General features: G+C 45.5%; 1 protein-coding gene across 2 annotated transcripts in view; it reads right to left on the bottom strand.

Annotated features, from left to right (window-relative positions):
• Positions 1-19,422, bottom strand: part of STK26 (serine/threonine kinase 26) — a 61,413-nt gene that overhangs the window by 21,718 nt on the left and 20,273 nt on the right. For both annotated transcript variants that reach the window (XM_035102018.3, XM_035102019.3), the window contains exons 3-7: positions 14,152-14,382; positions 4,168-4,224; positions 1,542-1,650; positions 1,286-1,443; positions 290-475 (exon numbers count right to left, since the gene is read on the bottom strand). In XM_035102018.3, coding sequence (XP_034957909.1) covers positions 290-475; positions 1,286-1,443; positions 1,542-1,650; positions 4,168-4,224; positions 14,152-14,382 — 741 coding nt within the window. The remainder of the gene's footprint in view (positions 1-289; positions 476-1,285; positions 1,444-1,541; positions 1,651-4,167; positions 4,225-14,151; positions 14,383-19,422) is intronic.

Here is a 19,422-nt window from a genome sequence, read left to right as displayed (position 1 = left end):
AGAAAAGGAAGCTCCCAGGTGAGAGCTGAGAGGGTGCACCCTCCCTTTTCCGTGAGACAAGGGTTAAGATCAACCTCTGATAGAGGGCTTTGTTACCCCTCCCCTTTTCCTTTGTTGTTTCCTTTTTTATGTTTATTTAGATTAATTTGTTTTTCATTGTACTGTATGCTGAAAAGTTTAAACATTTTTTTTAAAAAAGCACTTTTCTCTGCCTTTTCTTTTGCATAACAAACAACACTGCAAGCATCCCAGTTTCCTAATATTGAAGTAGTGAAACATTAACACTTACAAATGTCGGGTCCTTATTCAGACATGCATCAATAAACTCTTTAAAGGGTTTGCTGAAGTCCCCTATTAGGGTTGGAGGGTTGTTTTTGGGAATGAGAAAGAGAACTCTCATTGGATGCATGTCTGAGTTCGGAGGCTCTCCTTTGGCCAGTTCAATAGCTGTGATTCCCAATGACCAAATGTCAGCCTGCAGAAAAAGAGGAAATATAATAGTATCATATTTGTACAGCACTAGCTATCTTGAACAGGTAGCAGAAACTTTGGTTCCCCAACTGAACTGAACTGATGCAAAACACACATGCACACACAAGCAGGGTCCTTGTGCTCCAAGATATGACAGCAACATTGGATAAATGTTTATCTACATGGAGCAAGTATATTCCTTCAAGAGCAATGCAAATTGTTCAGCTTTTTGTATCGTTTGAGGGTCAAGCTGACGACAAGTTGTGGAAGTCCTCACTCAGGAAGGAGGGGAAAGAACAGTTGGGTGTGATTGTGCTGTGTTGAAAAGAGCTTAACAGGAAGCCCAGAAAACTCAGGAAGTTGCAGTGAAAGAAGAGGAGTGTCTTGTTGCTCTGCAACCTGAGAACCCTTAGTACATATCATCCTTCTGGTAACAGATTTGCTTAAGCTTTTGAAGGAGAGCTTAGTAGAGTTCTGAGCATAATCAGGAGAAGACTGAAGCTCAATGAACACAGGAGGACAAAAGTCAGTGGAAATAAGTACTAATGCTCCTTTAGTGCTTGGAAGCTCATGAAGGCCCGAAGGCCCCTCCTGGTTTGTACACTCCACAGAATTCTGGGCTATAATCACTAGTGCTAGAAACTAGTTATTTGATCTTTAATACACATTCTCAAGCTGTCCCATAGCTGTAAGAATTACACATTTGGAGGCATACCACACATTCTGTGGCAAGACTGTAGTTCTGAAAATCTCCAAATGTCTTGCACAAAATGAACACATCACTTCCAGCACAAACCAATTTCAAAGAACTTACTTTTGAATCATAGGCTGATTGCTGAATCACTTCTGGTGCCATCCAAAATGGTGTGCCTACAAAGGTGTTCCTTTTAATCTGTGTATCAGTCAGTTGCCCTGCAACTCCAAAATCTGCAAGCTTCACATCTCCTTGCTCTGACAATAACACGTTGGCAGCTTGAAAGAAGGAGAAAGCAGAAAAAACTAATTAAAAAGCAGAAATATTTATTGCTTGAAGGGATATGGGCTCCCCATTTATTTAAATTTATACACACCCTTTATATCTCTGTGAATTTTCTTCTCTGAATGTAGATAGTCAAGCCCTTTCAGTATTTCCTTGAGCATCGTAGCAATCTGGAACTCATCGAATGGGCCAGCACGGAGCTTTGGGAAGGAAACAAAGCATAATTCAAATAAAGCATAAACCCTGGCATCCACTGTTTGTTAATAGTTATTTGAAACTAATGTAATTCAGCCTGTTAAGTAAACGGGCGCTAGAACATCCCGGGGTTCGGAGAAGCGCTTGTGCAGCGCTTCTCTGAACCCCGGGACCTGTTCTTCCTGTCGGCGGCTGGGGGAGAGGAAGGAAGGAGGAGAAAGGGCTGCTTTCTCTTCCTTCGTTCCTCTCCCCCAGCCACCAACAGGAAGGAGACATCCCGGGATCTGTCCTTTCTGTCTGCGGTGAGGGGAGAGGAACGAACAGAGAGAAAGCAGCCCTTTCTCTCCGTTCGTTCCTCTCCCCCCCACCGCCGACAGAAAGCACAGATGCCCGGGTTGCCGGCTCTGTCGGGCGGGGGGAGGGAGAAGCGGAGAACCGATCTGAGGCCCGACAGAGCCGAAGTGCGGCGGTGCAGCGGCATTTCGCCGCCTGCCTTCCCCAAGCCAAGGGGAAGGCAGGCGGCAAAAAGCCTGCGGCTGTGCGGGGGCTTTCGCACTGCCGCGCTTTGGCTGCGTCCCCTGGAGCCGAAGTCTGGCGGTGTGAAAGCGAAAAGCCCCCGCACCGCTGCACTTCGGCTCTGGGAGACGGAGCCGAAGTGCGGCAGTGCGGGGGCTGCTTCCCCCCCCCCGCCGCCAACACTCAGTCCGGCCGGGAGCGGCAGTTGGCGACCGCAGGGAAACGGTAGGTAGAGGGGTGGGGGTGAGCGCGCAAGAGAGTGTGCGTTCCAAGTCTCTGCGTCTGATCCCTGTGTCCGTGGGGCACATGCGCAGTAGCGCAAACCCAGGGACACAGGGAATACTGGACGCAGAGACACTTGCACTTTATTATATAGGATGTCATTTTTCTTTTTTTAAAGATTTGCAGGAAAAGGTTCAAACACAAATGTTCCACAACAGACACTGTGTTATTCATAAACTTGAATTTGTGTGTATATGAACCACAGCCCTCAAAAATCTTTTCCTTGTCCCCAGCGGACAACTGCCCCAAAACTCAGTGAGCAGCAAGGCTTTCCTTGTCTTTCCAAATTCCAGCTGAGAAAATCAGAAGGTGGCCGTTAGGGTTGAACGGAGTACTACTTATGTGCAGAGACCACTCGTAATTCTAATTTGTTGAAATTCTAGTTGGATTAAGGCACAGTTTGTACAGAGCTTGCAAAAATGTCATGTTGCTAATATTTCAGGATCTCATAAGCATAAACACTGAGCAGCATTATCTTACAGGAAAAGGGTGGGTCTCTTATATAGGGCTGTGGTGGAGCTGGACTGGAGGATAGGGGAAAACCACACATCACCACCCAAAGCGCTTTTTTAGTCCCTCCTAGGCTGCATCCGTCATGAACACTGTGTTTGTCATAAGTAATGGGCCCTTTCATGACTTAAATTTAAACTGCCAAAAAGGGAAAAACCAGGTCGGTTTCAACATTGAATATTAACCATGCTTTTGCTTCCATAGCACACTCCTGGGATCTGCTTCCAAGGAAAACATTTCTGTGTATTCAAAACTGGTAAAGCATCTCACCTTTCAGTTTATTAATGACACTGTTTTGACGGCAACAAAGCATCCTCATACTGAAAAGTAGAAGGTGTGGTACACTTTTTGCTAATATATTGTTTTTTAAGACACAAGGTAGACAACCTGCACTCAAGCTCATCTACAACTAGATATAAAAGAACACTGTAGTCATTGAATCAAGAGAAGCATTGTGCCACAAGACAGCCAGCTTCTCTCAGCAGAAAAACATGTTTGAGTTGGATCAGGAAATCCCAGACCATGCCCAGACACTGAGTCACTTAGTAGTTTCAGTCAAAATCCTCTGAGCTTCAGTACACCAACTGCAAGTAGAAGAAACCATTGCCTAGCTGACAAGAGTCCTACTACTACTACTACTACTACTACTACTACTATGTTGAAGTCGAAGACTACTATCAGTGCAACTGGCAATTTACACAAAGCAGTTACAAAATGATATGTCCCCCTCTTGGAGAAGGGAATGATCTACAGAAAACTTACCTAATGCTCTGAACATTAGCATATTACGGATATCTGGCTTCAGTGTTGAGATTTTAGAACTGTGAATTAAATTTAATGATGACTTCTGTCATAAATAACACTTGAAACCTACATCCTATTCCTTGACATGGATATTTAAACTTCTTTAAAAAGTATGTTCACTGAAAAAGCTTCAAAAACTATCAACTCATAAATTATAAAAAGAAAGAAGTCACACTCTGAATAATAAGAATGTTATTACTAGATCACTGGATTGTTATTATACTTTGAATCGCTTTGCCCATATTTGATTGTTATTGTAATGATGTACTGAGTTGCATTTTTGTTGCTTTGAAATGATCTACTTTTGAGCACTTTTACATGGAAAAGTGGAATACAAATTTCAGTAATAAGTAAGAATGTATAAGCTAACTAGAAAATGAAAAAGCCACAAACCATTAGAAGACGCTTACCAGATCCAATGCTGATCCCCCACCTAAGTATTCCATGATTATCCATAACTTTGTGCCCTAAAAAGGAATGCAGATAAAGTATTAGGCTTTTCAAAAGAGATCAGTGGGTCAGCTCAATTCATCATAAATTCCACAGGTAAGCAAGGCACCCTCCACACACTCTTTGGAGCTGCCAGTTGGGGAGGGAAGAGACAGAGATGCAAGCAACCACTGTGCTGTCTCCTGCGGCTCACCTTTGTCTAGAATATTTGGTACTCACTCTCCATCCTTCAATGGGTCTCCCAGAGTGGCTTACGACATGTTCACTGTGAAGCACCCTAACTGGGGGGGGGGGGGGAAGGAAAGCTGGAAAAGACATTGAGGTGAAATGTACTTTGTGGACAGAAGAGCACTGAGCAGGATGGTTAGGCGGAGGGAGAAAGAAACATTGCTTCAGACTCTCGGCTGAAAGAGGGGGGAAAAACTACAATCCCAACATAAATGGAACTTTCTTTGCTTGAATAGTTTCCTTCCTAAGAGCTATTGGTTGGTAACCTAAAGGGAAGATTCACACATCCAGACTATTAGGATCACTCCTCCAAGCTTGGCATTGTTTCAAAGATTTGCCTGAGGTGACATGGGTGATAACTGACTCTAGCACTTTATCATACTTCATCCTCCTGAATCTGAATACTGTACATGAATTTCTATTGCCAACGTAATGTAACTGGCAATCTACTTAAGAAGCACAGCAACAGTTTTTCTTGACACACCCTGATCATCTTCTGTGTTTCATGACTCTCATGATGTGCCCTGTCCTAGGAAAACTCTTTTTACTCCTAGGAGGGAATCCAAAACTGAACCTCAACAAATAGGCATAATAACAAGTCCATATTCCCTTACACTCTGTATCTAAGACAGCCATAACTTATATGTAAGTAGATTTCATCTACTGTACTCAGGAGAGTGAAAGCTACTCCAGCCAATCAATTTTCTTTGTACAGGACAATTAGTGAATGAAGTTGGTGGGGAAAAGAAATAAGGCATCTTGGAAGTGGTCCCAAGGTTATGAAATTCAGTCGATATATTTGGCCCCTCCCTCCCTCCCTCCCTTCCATCCATCCTTCCTTCCTTTTAGGTGGGCCTTGAAATGCTACTTTCAATTAAGAGGTTAGATGAGGATTTTTGTGTTGCTCTCACAGCTCGGTTTAATTTTTTTGCTAAATTTACTGGCAATTGAAACTAATATATTGCTTCTTCAGCATATTATTGTTCTTATTGCCTATTTTCTAATCTTAACAATGATATGCAGTTTACTTGATTTTTATTATCACTTTTCCCTGGGAAATTTCCTTTTAAAAGCTGGCTTATAAACCTATAAAATGAATAACTATTTTGCTGGCTAAAAGCACCAATAAATTTTCCAGGAAACTAAGTATTTACGGTAAATCATTCATAGCTTTAGCTGCTTTAACAGAATCATCCATTTTAGCAAGTGATCAAGTTCACTGTCATGTTAGCAATGGTTTCAACAAAGGCATTGTTCCAATATTCTGGGAAAGCGAACAGTACCTATAAAAATCATTTCAAGGAACTGTTGGATAGAAGGATCAATTATAAAGACCACAGTGTGGCAGCCCACACAGTAACTAAAGAAAGGTGCTATATGAAGTTAGTAGAATATTATGATTCAATGGCTCTTCGTATTTGCTAATGCAGGACCTTTGTGAAAATAGTGTTACGATTACTGAACCAGTAACTGTTGTTAAAATAAGGTTTTTTGCTTTAAACAGTATTTTGTCTTTTAAGTTTGAGTAAGGACCTGACAGTAAACCCTTATTTGCAGATTACTTTAGAAATGCAATGCCCAGCATGGTGACAAGAGATGAAGCTGTTGCTGGTTTAATTAGGCTAGAACTTTGTTGAAGCAATGCTCTCTATGACTTAAGATCATATCACAAGGCAAAGAAGCACAGAGGGGAAATACTAAATGTTATTCTTGATCCCATTGCATTCCTCCAATGCTCAGAGTGGTGGCATCATTTGGCTGATAGACCTACTGTAGCCTTTGCCACAGAAGGTGGAACCTGCCCCAGTCATCTAAGTTTTGGTTAATTTCATTATGGATTACTGTAATGCACTGTCTGTGATCCAAAATATGGTAGCCATATTTTTGTTTCGTGCTCACTATTCTGTAAGGTCGACACTCTTCCTATTTGCTTCTGGGTTTTGTTGAAAGTGCTGGTTTACGATATAAGGGCATGACCAAAAAAAAAACACCCTGCTTTTTGTTTTGTCTTTTAATTGTTGACTTTATTATATTTTATTTGTAATTGCTTTTACAAATTGGCTGTTATTTTTCTAATTTTATAACACAACAGACCACAAATATATGCACATTTAACTTGTGTGCATTCAGCTTTTAAAAATGTAAAAAGGGGGAGCAGAAAGAGGGTGGGCATCTGGGAGAAAAAACTTCAGCAGCCACACCAGGCATTGCACCCAATGTGTTTTGACTAAATATTATTTTGGCTTTATGCGCTATCCGTGAAACCCCTATGTAAGTTGTGAGAAGCTCCTGCAGCTAATCAGAAGCTGCGGAAGAACGTTTGCAAACCGGAACAATCACTTCCAGATTTGCGGCATTCAGGAGCCAAGGTACAACTGTACAGTAATAATTTTAGCATAAGAGTGGATAGCATGAATAATTTTAGCATAAGAGGCAATAAAAACAGAGTTAGAGCTACAGTGGTGCCTCGCTAGATGAATTTAATTCGTTCCACAGGTCTTTTCTTATAATGAAAAATTTGTCTAGCGAATCCCATAGGAATGCATTGAATTTTTTTTTTGCCCATAGGAACGTATTAATTGAATTTCAATGCATTCATTCCTATGGGAAACTGCGATTCGCTAGATGAATTTTTCGTAAAATGAATTCGTCTAGCAAGGCAACCTCCACTAGAAAAAAACCTTTCGTTAAGCGGAAATTTCGTTAAGCAGGGCATTCGTTAAGTGAGGCACCACTGTACTATTCCATTTTCCCTTTGCACCACCCGATCATCCATCCTGAGAAAAAAAATTGTGCATCTGAAAAGCTTGCATGATGGATTAATTCGTTCCAGACGGGTCCGCGGAGTATTTAAACTGAAAGTACTCAAACCGAAGCGTACTTAAACCGAGGTATGACTGTATCTGAAGAAGTGTGCATGCACACGAAAGCTCATACCAATGACAAACTTAGTTGGTCCCTAAGGTGCTGCTGGAAGGAATTTTTTTATTTTGTTTCGACTACCTCAGACCAACACAGCTACCTACCTGAAACAAGTTCCACAGAGCTCACTTGGATTTACCTTCTAATAAGTGGGTTTACAATTGGAATTGTTGGAATTGTTGAGACTATTTTATTAACTGGCATTTTAAGAGTGAAAGATATATACTGCACACATAACCCTCAAAAAACACTTTATATGTATGTGTGCCTATGTGCACGTGGAGGGAGGGAGAGAGAGAGAGAGAGAGAGAGAAGGAATAATCCTGGTCTGATTTTTTAAGTATTATTCGAGGTCTATTTTTAATAATAAAGACCATAAACAAATTGTCGTATTAATTCTGTTCAGATTTGACATGAATTACATAATCAGTATTACCAACATAACCATGTGATATTTACAAAAAAATGGGCAGCTATTAGCACAATAAAAAACAATAATACATACTACTAAATCAACATTTGTTCATCTCGTTCATACACAGGCAGAATATAGATTTTAGAACAAATATAACTGGTCTTAATCAAACATTTCAACTATTAGTTACTGATACTCAGAGCTATCAGCATAGTTGAGGGCTTCAAATGAGGGAAATTAACTGATAAGAGGCAATAGCTTATCCACAAGAACGTCAAACAAAAAAATTGTCAGCAATTTATTTCCATCTAAGGCTGAATTTTAGCCCAGTTCAATTTACACTGTGTGGGCCACACAGATACCTTTGGATGGTTTGAGGGCAATCTGCAAAATGCCTACAGAGCCAAAATAAGTACTGCTTTTCCAATAATGTCTCAATAAAGTCTCTACTATATACTGTAACTGAATGTGCGTAGTTTTCACCTAGGCATCCAAGAACACACTCTTTACAGAGGACAGTGCCAAATTATTGAATTCTGAACAATTTTTTGGTTAAAATTATGACGTGTTAGAGCAGGGGCATGGAATCTCCAGCCAAGGTATCTAATTAGGTCCATCAAGTCTGAGAGTTTAGCCTGCCAGGCAGTTTTGCACAAACCGTGGCCACTTTCCTCACACCTAATGTCTAATATCAGGTGCAGAAACGTTCCAAGTCATGGCTAAATTGAAAAATGAGCACACTCTAAATGTGCTCAATTCCTCCTTTAAATCACCAACTTGAATTGAAGCTGGCAGTGTGAAAGTCTGCCACTGAAGGGGCTTGCTATAAGCACCAATTAGGTGGCTGGCATTTCTAGCAAGCCCTGCTGAGATCTGCTGTGCTACAGAGTTCCCAACTGGGAACTCTGAAGTGTAGTTTATCTCTGCCCAAAGCAAGGCTTGCCGCTTTCAGCAGGTATCTTTGTTTGCAACCTCACTGGACTTTAAGACAGGCTGCAAAGAGTCAAAGGAATCAGAAACACATTTAAGAACATGGTCCCAATTATTTCTTTTGATCTTGGGTCATCTGACCTAGGGCTTGCCGATCAGAAGGTCGGTGGTTTGAATCCCTGTGACGGGGTGAGCTCCCGTTGCTGGTCCCAGCTCCTGCCAACCTAGCAGTTCGAAAGCACATCAAAGTGCAAGTAGATAAATAGGTACCGCTCCGGCGGGAAGGTACCTTTTCCTTTACCTTTACATCTGACATTAGGGTTAAAAATAAAATCCCATTGTAATTCCTGCCAAGGTGTGCTGGTCTGTAGAACCTTGGCAATTTGTGGCAATATTGTGCTGTGATGTTTCTGTTCAATATCATATGTTTGACTTTTCTGCATGTTATAAGTACTTGTGAAACCACACAGAATACCAGTCACAAGCTCCCTAAAGTCACCAACAGATTTTTCATAATTTTTTTTAGTGTGGAAACATGATATGCTATTTTAAAAATACGGCCATTGAGGAAATGCAATTTGTTGCATTAGTTGAAATGTCCGATCCTAACTGGGGGCAGGCCCAGGGAAGGCAGAACAGATTACCCTCTTCCCACAGGCATGCACACACCCAAGTGCAGTGGGTTAATCAGGACATTTCTGCTGGCATGCCAATGATCCAATTCTCCTTTTAGGATGAAATGGCTTCTTCTCTTCTAGCTTAGGCACTAGAACAACCACCAGACAGATCCACACAAAAGGCCCAGCTTTCTGCCAAGCAGGGAAAATGTGGTTCTTTTGTAAAGCCTTTAGGGAGGGTGTGGCGGAATAGTGCCTGATGATGATTCCGGTTCATCACTCCCATGATAGACAGGTGTTCCCTGGGAGGCGGAGCTAGAAGGCATTCTAAATGGAGGGGGAACAACCCTTGAAAGGCAGTTGGGGCTTGGCAGTGGGGAGTGGAGGGTTAGAGAGGGAGCAGGGGGTTAGGTTTGGTTGGATGGGAAGAAGAAAGGATATAACGGTTATTATCAAGATGCAGGAGATGTATTAACAAGTCTGTATTATATGAAAAGAAGATATGCACTTTTAAGAACCAGAGAAATCCATGTTTTCAAGTTAAATAATAAAGTTAAATGTGCCTAAATGTTCGTGGACTCGGGCAGTGTCTCAGTACCTTCAGAGGTGTGACTAAGAGGCAAGAACAAAGCTTTCCTGTGGAAGAGGAAACTGTTTGCTTTTTCTCCTGTCATACAAACCCAGGTGGACCCAGGTGGCTCTGTGGGTTAAACCACAAAGTCTAGGGCTTGCTGATCAGAAGGTCGGCGGTTCGAATCCCTGCAACGGGGTGAGCTCCCGTTGCTCGGTCCCAGCTCCTGCCCACCTAGCAGTTCGAAAGCACATCAAAGTGCAAGTAGATAAATAGGGACCGCTCCGGGGGGAAGGTAAACGGCGTTTCCGTGCGCTGCTCAGGTTCGCCAGAAGCAGCTTTGTCATGCTGGCCACATGACCCGGAAGCTGTCTGCGGACAAACGCCGGCTCCCTCGGCCTATAGAGCGAGATGAGCGCCACAACCACAGAGTCGGACACGACTGGACCTGATGGTCAGGGGCCCCTTTACATTTACCTTTACAAAGGGCTGCTTAGTGAAGCCAAAAGAGCCACATAGTTGCCTAAGGGAGAGGCAAATTGTAGCAGTAGGGATCCATGGGAGGGAGACCCCCCTGGTGGCAATAGGTTTCGAACGCAGAGCCCTGAGGTACCCTGGAGACAAGTCCAATTTGGACACTGGAGGTTTACTCCCGTTTGTATAGAAGCACAGGGAGAACCTCTGTTGTTAAAGCAGTGAGGGGTGGGAAACCGGGAATCCCTCACAGAGGGCCTACTGGATTACTACTGAGTGTGATTCTGAATGTGCTGTTCTGGCAGTGGTGCTGTGTCTTACTAGCTTAATGTATGCCAATTTATTTTAATATTCTTTAACCTTGACTTTATCTTTCTTAGCAGTCTTCTTTAAAGTGAGATGTAGGTATTTTAGAAAATAAATGAAATAAAAAGGAGCAGACTCCTGAAGCCACACAGTAATAGGGTAAAGAATTAAAATACAATTTGTTTCCTTGCATAAAAGAAATAAAATTATTTAGGATGCTTGCTTCTACTGTGTAAGAAGTGGTGTGTGTGTTTGTGTGTGAAAGAGAGTGGGGGAGGGAGAGAGGGAGAGAAGTCTGTGTATGTTGTTGGAAGGGGTTGGGAGAGTGGTAACTGTTACACAGAAAGATAAACATCTCAGGCTGAAAAAAGTATGCATGAAAATAACTGAGAGGAAGAGGGAATGGATTTGATAGGAGAGAATAAAGCATTAAATAAACTATTTTAAAAAGAAAGACAGCGGACAGGTAGCTTCCCACCACACTTCTATGTCTTAATATTTTTTAATAACACATCACCCCTTTGGGAAACTGTTAGTCTTCTCACAGTCCTCTCTATCCCTTCCCATGTCTGTTGCTCCATGCACAGTACCGTGTTTCTCATATTTTAAGGCATCCCCAAAAAATAAGCCATGGCAGGATTTCCAAGGGTTGGTGAAAAATAAGGCATACCCCGAAAATAAGCTCCAGCGCAAAGCCCCGACCGAGCGAGAGGCGAAGCCGCGGGACCCAGCAGGAGCCTCGGTGTCCCCTGTGCGAAGCCCTGGGACCCCAGAAGAGCCTCAGCGCGCGGCGCGCTAACCCCCGGGACCCGGCTGGACCCGTAGCTCAAGCCGCGGCAACTGGCAGGAGCCGCGGCAAAGCCCTGGGACCCGTCAAGAGCCTCAGCGCGTGCTAACCCCCGGGACCCAGCTGGACCCGTAGCTCAAGCCGCGGCAGCTGGCAGGAGCCGCGGCGAAGCCCTGGGACCCAGCAAGAGCCTCAGCCTGCGCGCGCTAACCCCCGGGACCCGGCTGGACCCGCAGCTCAAGCCACGGCAGCTGGCAGGAGCCACGGCGAAGCCCTGGGACCCGGCAAGAGGCTCAGCGCGCACGCGCGCTAACCCCCGGGACCCGGCTAGACCCGTAGCTCAAGCCGTGGCAACTGGCAGGAGCCGTGGCAAAGCCCTGGGACCCGTCAAGAGCCTCAGCGCGCGCGCTAACCCCCGGGACCTGGCTGGACCCGCAGCTCAAGCCATGGCAGCTGGCAGGAGCCGCGGCGAAGCCCTGGGACCCAGCAAGAGCCTCAGCCTGCGCGCGCTAACCCCCGGGACCCGGCTGGACCCGCAGCTCAAGCCACGGTGAAGCCCTGGGACCCGGCAAGAGGCTCAGCGCGCACGCGCGCTAACCCCCGGGACCCGGCTGGACCCGTAGCTCAAGCCGTGGCAACTGGCAGGAGCCGTGGCAAAGCCCTGGGACCCGTCAAGAGCCTCAGCGCGCGCGCTAACCCCCGGGACCTGGCTGGACCCGCAGCTCAAGCCACGGCAGCTGGCAGGAGCCGCGGCGAAGCCCTGGGACCCGGCAAGGGACTCAGCGCGCGTGCGCGCTAACCCCCAGGACCCGGCTGGACCCACAGCTCAAGACAGCTGGCAGGAGCCGCGGCGAAGCCCTGGGACCCGGCAAGAGACTCAGCGCGCGTGCGCGCTAACCCCCAGGACCCGGCTGGACCCACAGCTCAAGACAGCTGGCAGGAGCCGCGGCGAAGCCCTGGGACCAGGCAAGAGCCTCAGCGCGCGGCGCGCGAAGCCCAGGACCTGGCTGGACCTGAACTGAAGCAGCGCTAAGCCCCGGGAGCCGGCAGGAGCCGTGGCACGTGAAGCCCGAAGCCTTGGGACCTGGCAGTACCCTTAGCGCACTGTGCTTGAAGCCCTCAGACTGCAAAAGTACGGTACTTAATTAAAAAAATAAGACATCCCTTGAAAATAAGCCATGGTGTGTTTTTTTGAGGAAAAAATAAATATAAGACGTGTCTTATAATATGAGAAACACGGTATCTTCATGGAGAGCAACGCCTCTGCAAACAATGGGAATTTTTGAAAACTTGTGGATTACTGAGGGTACAGAGGAATGCCACTGGGAGGAGCACAGAGAGAAGAAAATACATAGTGTACCTGTAGCAGCAAAACCAGACTTCTTCCTCTGCCCCACCTGCAATTAAACATTTCTCTTCCATCATGGTTTCTACAGTCACAGCAGGTGCTGCTGTAACTCTCCAACTGTTTGACTTTATCCCCGAAGGTGCATTCCTCCATTGTCTCCCGAGACAGATAGATGCCAACAAGGGGAGTGAAATGATTTGGTTTCAAAGTCCATCAACAGAGAGTATTGCTAGTTTGTTTTGGGTTTTTAATCCAAGCTTTATATAATTAATAATAATAATTTATTTATACCCTGCCCTTCCCTGTTTAGAAACCGGGCTCGGGGCGGCTAACAACAAATATAAAACATCAACCAAAAACAACTTAAAAACAACGTAAAATACACATCAATATAGCATCACCAGGGCAACTGGCAAATTAGTCCTGCTAAGGCCAGTACGGAGACCAGGGGAAATTTTGATGTGTGGAGCCAGAAGGGTTTCTTCATAAAAAGCAAATGGAAAAGGGATGACAGATCAGGCTAAATTGAAGGCCAGGCGGAATAACTCTATCTTACAGGCCCTGCGGAAGGAGGTCAAGTCCCGCAGGGCCCTAGTCTCATAGGACAGAGCATTCCACCAGGTTGGTGCCATGACTGAAAAGGCTCTGGCCCTTCTGGAGGATAGTCCTGCTTCTGTAGGGCCTGGGACCCTTAAGCTGTTACTATTTGTGGACCTGAGGGTCCTCTGCGGGGCATATCAGGAGAGGCGGTCCCGTAAGTACGAGGGTCCTAGGCCGCATAGGGCTTTAAAGGTTAAAACCAGCACCTTAAACCTGAGCTGGTACTCCACCAGGAGCCAGTGCAGCTGGTAAAGCACTGGGTGAATATGCTCCCATGGCAAGGTCCCTGTAAGGAGCCTCACTGCAGCATTCTGCACCTGCTGGAGTTTCTGGGACAGTTTCAAGGGCAAGTTACTGTAGAGCAAGTTACAGTAGTCAAGCCTGGAAGTGACCGTCGCATGGATCACTGTGGCCAGGTCGGGGCAGATTTTATATGTATTATAAAATCAATAAAAACACAACTAAAGAAGACAACTGGCCAGACAAACAACTGGAAGGTGTGAGTTGAAATATCTTTACAATTTTTGACCACACCAAGACCTTTGAATGCAAGCTTCAGAACCACAATACAAACAGACCGAACTCAAACTCTATCCTTCACCCACAAAATGTGGTACTTACTTTTTTAAAAAATAATAATAATCTGATAGCATTCCATGGGTCTGCATCTCACAACATTAATCCTGCTGTTTTCAAATAAAAGAATTGCATTTTTCCAGTAGACATGGAGCAACCATAAGCATTACCTTTAGATAGGAGCCATAGTACTTTGTCACGTAAGGGCTGTCACACTGGCTTAGCACAGTTATTTCTTGCTGGATGTCCTCTATTTCATCTTCTGCCTCCTCCAGGTCTATGATTTTTATAGCAACCACTTGTTGTGTCCGATTATCAATTCCTTTGAAGACTTCTCCAAATGAGCCTTTTCCAATACGTTCCAGTTTTGTGAAGAGTTCCTCAGGGTCTGCTCTATGATTCTGAAGGAAGTGGAAGGAGGGCACAAAAAGAAAATACGTATAAGTGAGGTTTCTGCCTTTCTTTCTCTCCGAGACTGAGAATATTAATTCATATCAAGGGAAATATAATAAAGAAGAGAGATATACTGACTAGCACTGGGTGATATTATCAATATATCACCCAGGACCAGTATTGGGGGGGGGGAGACCGCGATGACAGCTTCACTCAGTGGTATATCGCTGGTGAAACTGTCACAGCAATTGAGCTCCTCTGCCTCCAGTGCCTGGCCAAGAAGCCCCAGGTTCCTTGCCAGTCTTGTGTGAGTGGGGCGGGGGGGGGGGGGACTCACAGCTGGCTCTCCTGCCCCCAGCAAAGCCTGGCCAAGGAGCCCCAAGTCCTTTGCCGGTCGAGCGCAAGTGGTGGAGGACTTGGGGCTCAATCAGCTTCTGCCCCCCAGCTGAGCAGCAGGCTGGGCCAGCTGTATTGGCCACAGCCCACGAGAGGCTGAGGTGAAAGCGCCTCAGCTCCCAATAGTGAGAACTACGGCAGTAGTGTATGCTAAGAACCATGAATGCTACATTAAACTCCTTGAAGAAAATGAAAAAGATATAAATCTAAAAGTAAGATTTAGCTATGTAACTCATGTTCACTATTTTTCTAGTTTGAATAAAAAATAAATTTTATTAAGATTAATGTTAAAATAGATTAGTGTTATCTTCAATGAAAATAACCAATCAACCCACAGCTGGCTATGAATTTACTGTATTTTTCATTTCTAATAACAGCATTGATGGTGACAACAAGGACCTGATAGGTCATTTGTTAATGGCAGTACATCCAACCCTTGCTAAACTACTTCTAAATAAACTGGCATTTAATCTCTAGTAAATATACTTATAATTGCAGCCTTTAGTATTATTAATATTAAATGTCAAGGTTGAACTAGAGTCCTTAGACTACATATTCTCCCTACTGGAGGAGAGAGGATAGGCAAGGCTATGAAGGAAAAATAATGCAAATGGTTAAAAATGCCTCCTCCCCTTAAAGCAGCTCACAGTTGAAGGCTACATTGTGTTACATTTCTAACTGACCGTTCCCTCAAAGTAAGGGGATTTGAACCCAGGTCCCCCTAGCCCAGGGGTCCCCAAACTAAGGCCCGGGGGCCGGATGCGGCCCAATCGCCTTCTAAATCCGGCCCGCGGACAGTCTGGGAATCAGCGTGTTTTTACATGAGTAGAATGTGTCCTTTTATTTAAAATGCATCTCTGGGTTATTTGTGGGGCATAGGAATTGCTTCATATTTTCCCCCCAAATATAGTCCGGCCCCCCACAAGGTCTGAGGGACAGTGGACCGGACCCCTGCTGAAAAAGTTTGCTGACCCCTGCTCTAGCCTCAGGTTAACATTCTAAGCCATGGGTAGGCAAAGTAAGATCCACGGGCCAGATCAGGCCTAACTGCCTTTGGATCCAGCCCGTGGACCAGGTCCAGGAATCACTGCGTGGATCGCCAGCATGCGTGCATTCTTTCAGTCTCCCTCCCTCTCCCTCACACAGCAGCAGTGGTCGCACATCCTCCCTCCCTCTCTCCTCCTGGCTTCTCCCTGCCCTGCCTAGAGGAGGAAGGGAGCTGGGCTTTGTTGGTGGCAGCAGCAGCAGTGCTCGAGTGGCCACCATTTTAAGCAGCCCCTCTCCGGAGCCCTTTCATGCACTGCTCATTGTCCCTCCACCGCTGCTGCCAGCCCCTGTTGCTCGCAAGACACCGGTAAGCAGCCACTGGGGCTTGTGGTACTCTTGTATCATTCCCCCCCAAATATAGTCCAACGCCTCCACAAAGGTCTGAGGGACAGTGGACCAGCCCCCTGCTGAAAAACTTTGCAGACCCCTGCCCTAAGCACTATCCCATCACACTGGCTATGGTACAGATGTTAGGCAGTAACATTTTGCAACCCATGGGTTATCTTTCCCAGGAACTTTACTCAGTCCTTTCCAAATACAGTGGCACCTCACAAGGCATTCGCCTTGCACAACGAAAAACTTGCAAGATGAAAGCATTTTGCGTTGTGGGCTTCCGGATTCAGCGCCAGCGTCGATCGGCGGGGTTTCGTCTCGTCTCCGAGACGGCCCGTCTCTGCTAGGAGTGGGGAGGGCAGCGAGAGCAACGCTGCGCCCCTTAGAACCTCGGGAAGGGCGTCCCGAGGGCAATTTGCTCGGCACAGACCCAATCCGGACTCCCCAACTCTTCGGTTAGCTCTAATAAGAGCTCCGGAGCGAGGAGGGTAGAAGTCGCGGGGGCCATTTTGAGCGGCAACGTTATTCTAGCAGGGAGAAGCTTCAAGCCGAAGGCGGAGAGCGCTGGATTCTTCCGAAAATAAAACGATTGGAAAAGACTGTAAGTAACCTCACGATTTGGATTATAAAACAATTTGGTCTGGGAGAGAGGGGAGAAAAGAGGAAGCCACCCCCCCCCCACGGCAACAAAGAGACAGTAAATAGAAACCCGAAGCCATAAACAGAAGATTTGTAATTCAAAAGGATCCCTCAAAGGCATCAAAGAGAATATCCCCTTTGATGCAGGGTGAAAAGGGGAGAGAGACTGTGGTTTATGACTGCCCTGCAGCAATGAGGTAAAGCCTAAGAAAAACCTTTCTTTCCCTCGGGAGCCGGCAGCCTAGGCAATTCAGTGAGTTGATCAGGATTTATAAGTCAATTTTTACTTCACTTTGTATTTCTGGACTTTGTGGAATTTCTTTTTTGGCTTAAGTGCTTGTGAAATGTGAGTTCGAACTTTATTGTTAACAAGACTTGAAGAATGCAGCCAGCTTGTTAAAATGGAGTCGAGAAAATAAACTGTGATCATATTCCACCCCACGTGATAAGTTTTGACCTTGGCAGGACTGAAATATGTCAACAAAAAAGTGTTCCCCTGAGTTCCAGCGGTCTGTTTTGACCTTAATGTGGGAAACAAGAATAGAGTTATGTCAAGAGGAGACACGACGACAGGAGTTACAGCAGAAATTTCAGGAGGTGATGGCGGAATATGATTTTCTAGGAGATGAAGCTTTTGACACTGAAAAAGAGCAATGTGAGAATGACAATGATGGGGAAGGAAAAGATGAAGATGAGGACTGTGATGATTCAACACAAAATGAAACACACCATGAAAAAAATGATGACTCTACTCTACAAAAAGTTGGATGGAGTGCCCTGTCTTTGAGGGGGGCACGATTGGTATTATTGGAACTCCAGAACGCCCACAGGGAAGAAGGAAAAAATATGCAGAGAAGAGAAGAAATTCAGGGGTCCTGTATGGTGACCTGGATGGCAAGAGACTGTAAACAGGGGGTGGGGTGAAGGGAAAGTGATGTTGTGATTATAAGGATGGATTAACAGGTTTATAACTGGTCTGCTGATTTTGGAATTTGCTGGATTGGGGGGGGTGGAGCCGGTAATCGGGGATGTAAGGTTAAATTGAGAATAGTTATAGTTTTAAAAGTGAATGGATTTTGGAAAATGTGAAAATATGGAGGCTTATAGAGGGAGAAAAAAAAATTAGGCACGGGAAGAGAAAATGGGAGTTTGAATTTTCAGTGATTTGAATATTAGATGAAAATGTTAACAATTGATTTATAAGTTGTATAAGATACAAAGGTGTATTTTTATAAAGTAAGAAACTGTTGCAGATGATAAAAAAGGGATGAAAACCGGGGAAGGGGGGGAGGGGAAGCCCATAAAATATGGTTTTTCAACTATGAATGCAAGAAAAATTTTTCTGTTTTGTATTGTTTTTTTCTTTTTCTTTTTTTTCTTCGCCCTTTCTTTTTCCCCTTTTTTTCCTATTTCTATTTTTCTCTTTTTTTGGTATAACAATAGATGGTTGGATGGATGTCCTCCTGCGTACTGCCCTGGTTTGCTGGAGCTCCCTGGTGGCAGGGGGGGGCTTTGGGGTCAGGGGAGGGGGAGGAGGACAGAAATCCAAGCATAAAATGGACCATTTCTGACTGTTCACAAACATGGGATACTTCTGTGGCAGGGGAGGACCCATGTGGGTGGGTAGGAAGGAGGTGGAAAAGGGGTTTAAGTATGTACCGTTTTTTTGTTTTTTTGTATTTTGTAAAATTAATAAAAAGTATGTTTAAAAAAAAAAAAGAAAGCATTTTGCGTTGTGCGAGGGACTTGCAAGACGGCGAGGTTTTCCATGACCGCAGCTTCGTCTTGCGAAGCGTGGCCATAAAAAGACAAAGAGGTGGCGAGCGGCAACAAAAGGGGAACCAGCTGTAGCGCGAAAAGAAGGCAAAGGAAGATCAGCTGTCAGCGCGGAAGCTGTCAGTCGATCTTCCTTTGCCTTCTTCCCGCGCTACAGCTGGTTCCCCTTTGTGTTCCGCTGGTCTCTGTGGGGCGGGAGGGGGAGAGAAGCGGAGGAACAGATCCGTTCCTCCGCTTCTCCCCCCCCCCGACACCTCGCACACAGCCGGCATCAGAAGGGACTTTGGAGAAGCGCTGCGCCTCTCCGAAGCCCCGTCCGATGCCAGCTCTGTCAGGCGGGGGGGGGGGAGAGAAGTGAAGGAACAGATCCTTATTCTCCGCTTCTCCCCCCCCCCCCCGCCCGACAGAGCCGGCATTGGACGCCTGCCTGCCTGCCTTCCCCGAGCCAAGCGCCCGCAGGCAGGCAGCAACAGCCCGGCAAGGCTCCAGGGCTGTTGCCGCCTGTCTGCCTGCCTTCCCCAAGCCAGGTGAGCAAATGCCGCCACCACCGCCAGTCCCTCGGAGCCCATAGGAACGCATTAATTAAGTTTCAATGCATTCCTATGGGAAACTGTGCCTCGCAAGATGAATTTTTCGTAAAACGAATTGACCCTCGGAACGAATTAAATTCGTCTTGCGAGGTCCTCAACTTACAAACGACTCCACAACCGAATTTTTTGACTTATGAATGGGGCAAATGGCCACATGCTTACGAATTTATCGACATCCGAACGGAAACCACGGCGGTTTTAGATAGGGTTTTTTCGACTTATAAATTTTTCCACTTCCAATGCATTCCTATGGGAAATCGCATTTCC

Source organism: Zootoca vivipara, chromosome Z2 (genome assembly GCF_965207765.1).
Source record: "Zootoca vivipara chromosome Z2, rZooViv2.hap1.1, whole genome shotgun sequence".
In the NCBI taxonomy this organism is placed as follows: domain Eukaryota; kingdom Metazoa; phylum Chordata; class Lepidosauria; order Squamata; family Lacertidae; genus Zootoca; species Zootoca vivipara.
Note: the sequence above shows the minus strand (reverse complement) of the source record. Positions and strands in the feature narration are given on the sequence as shown.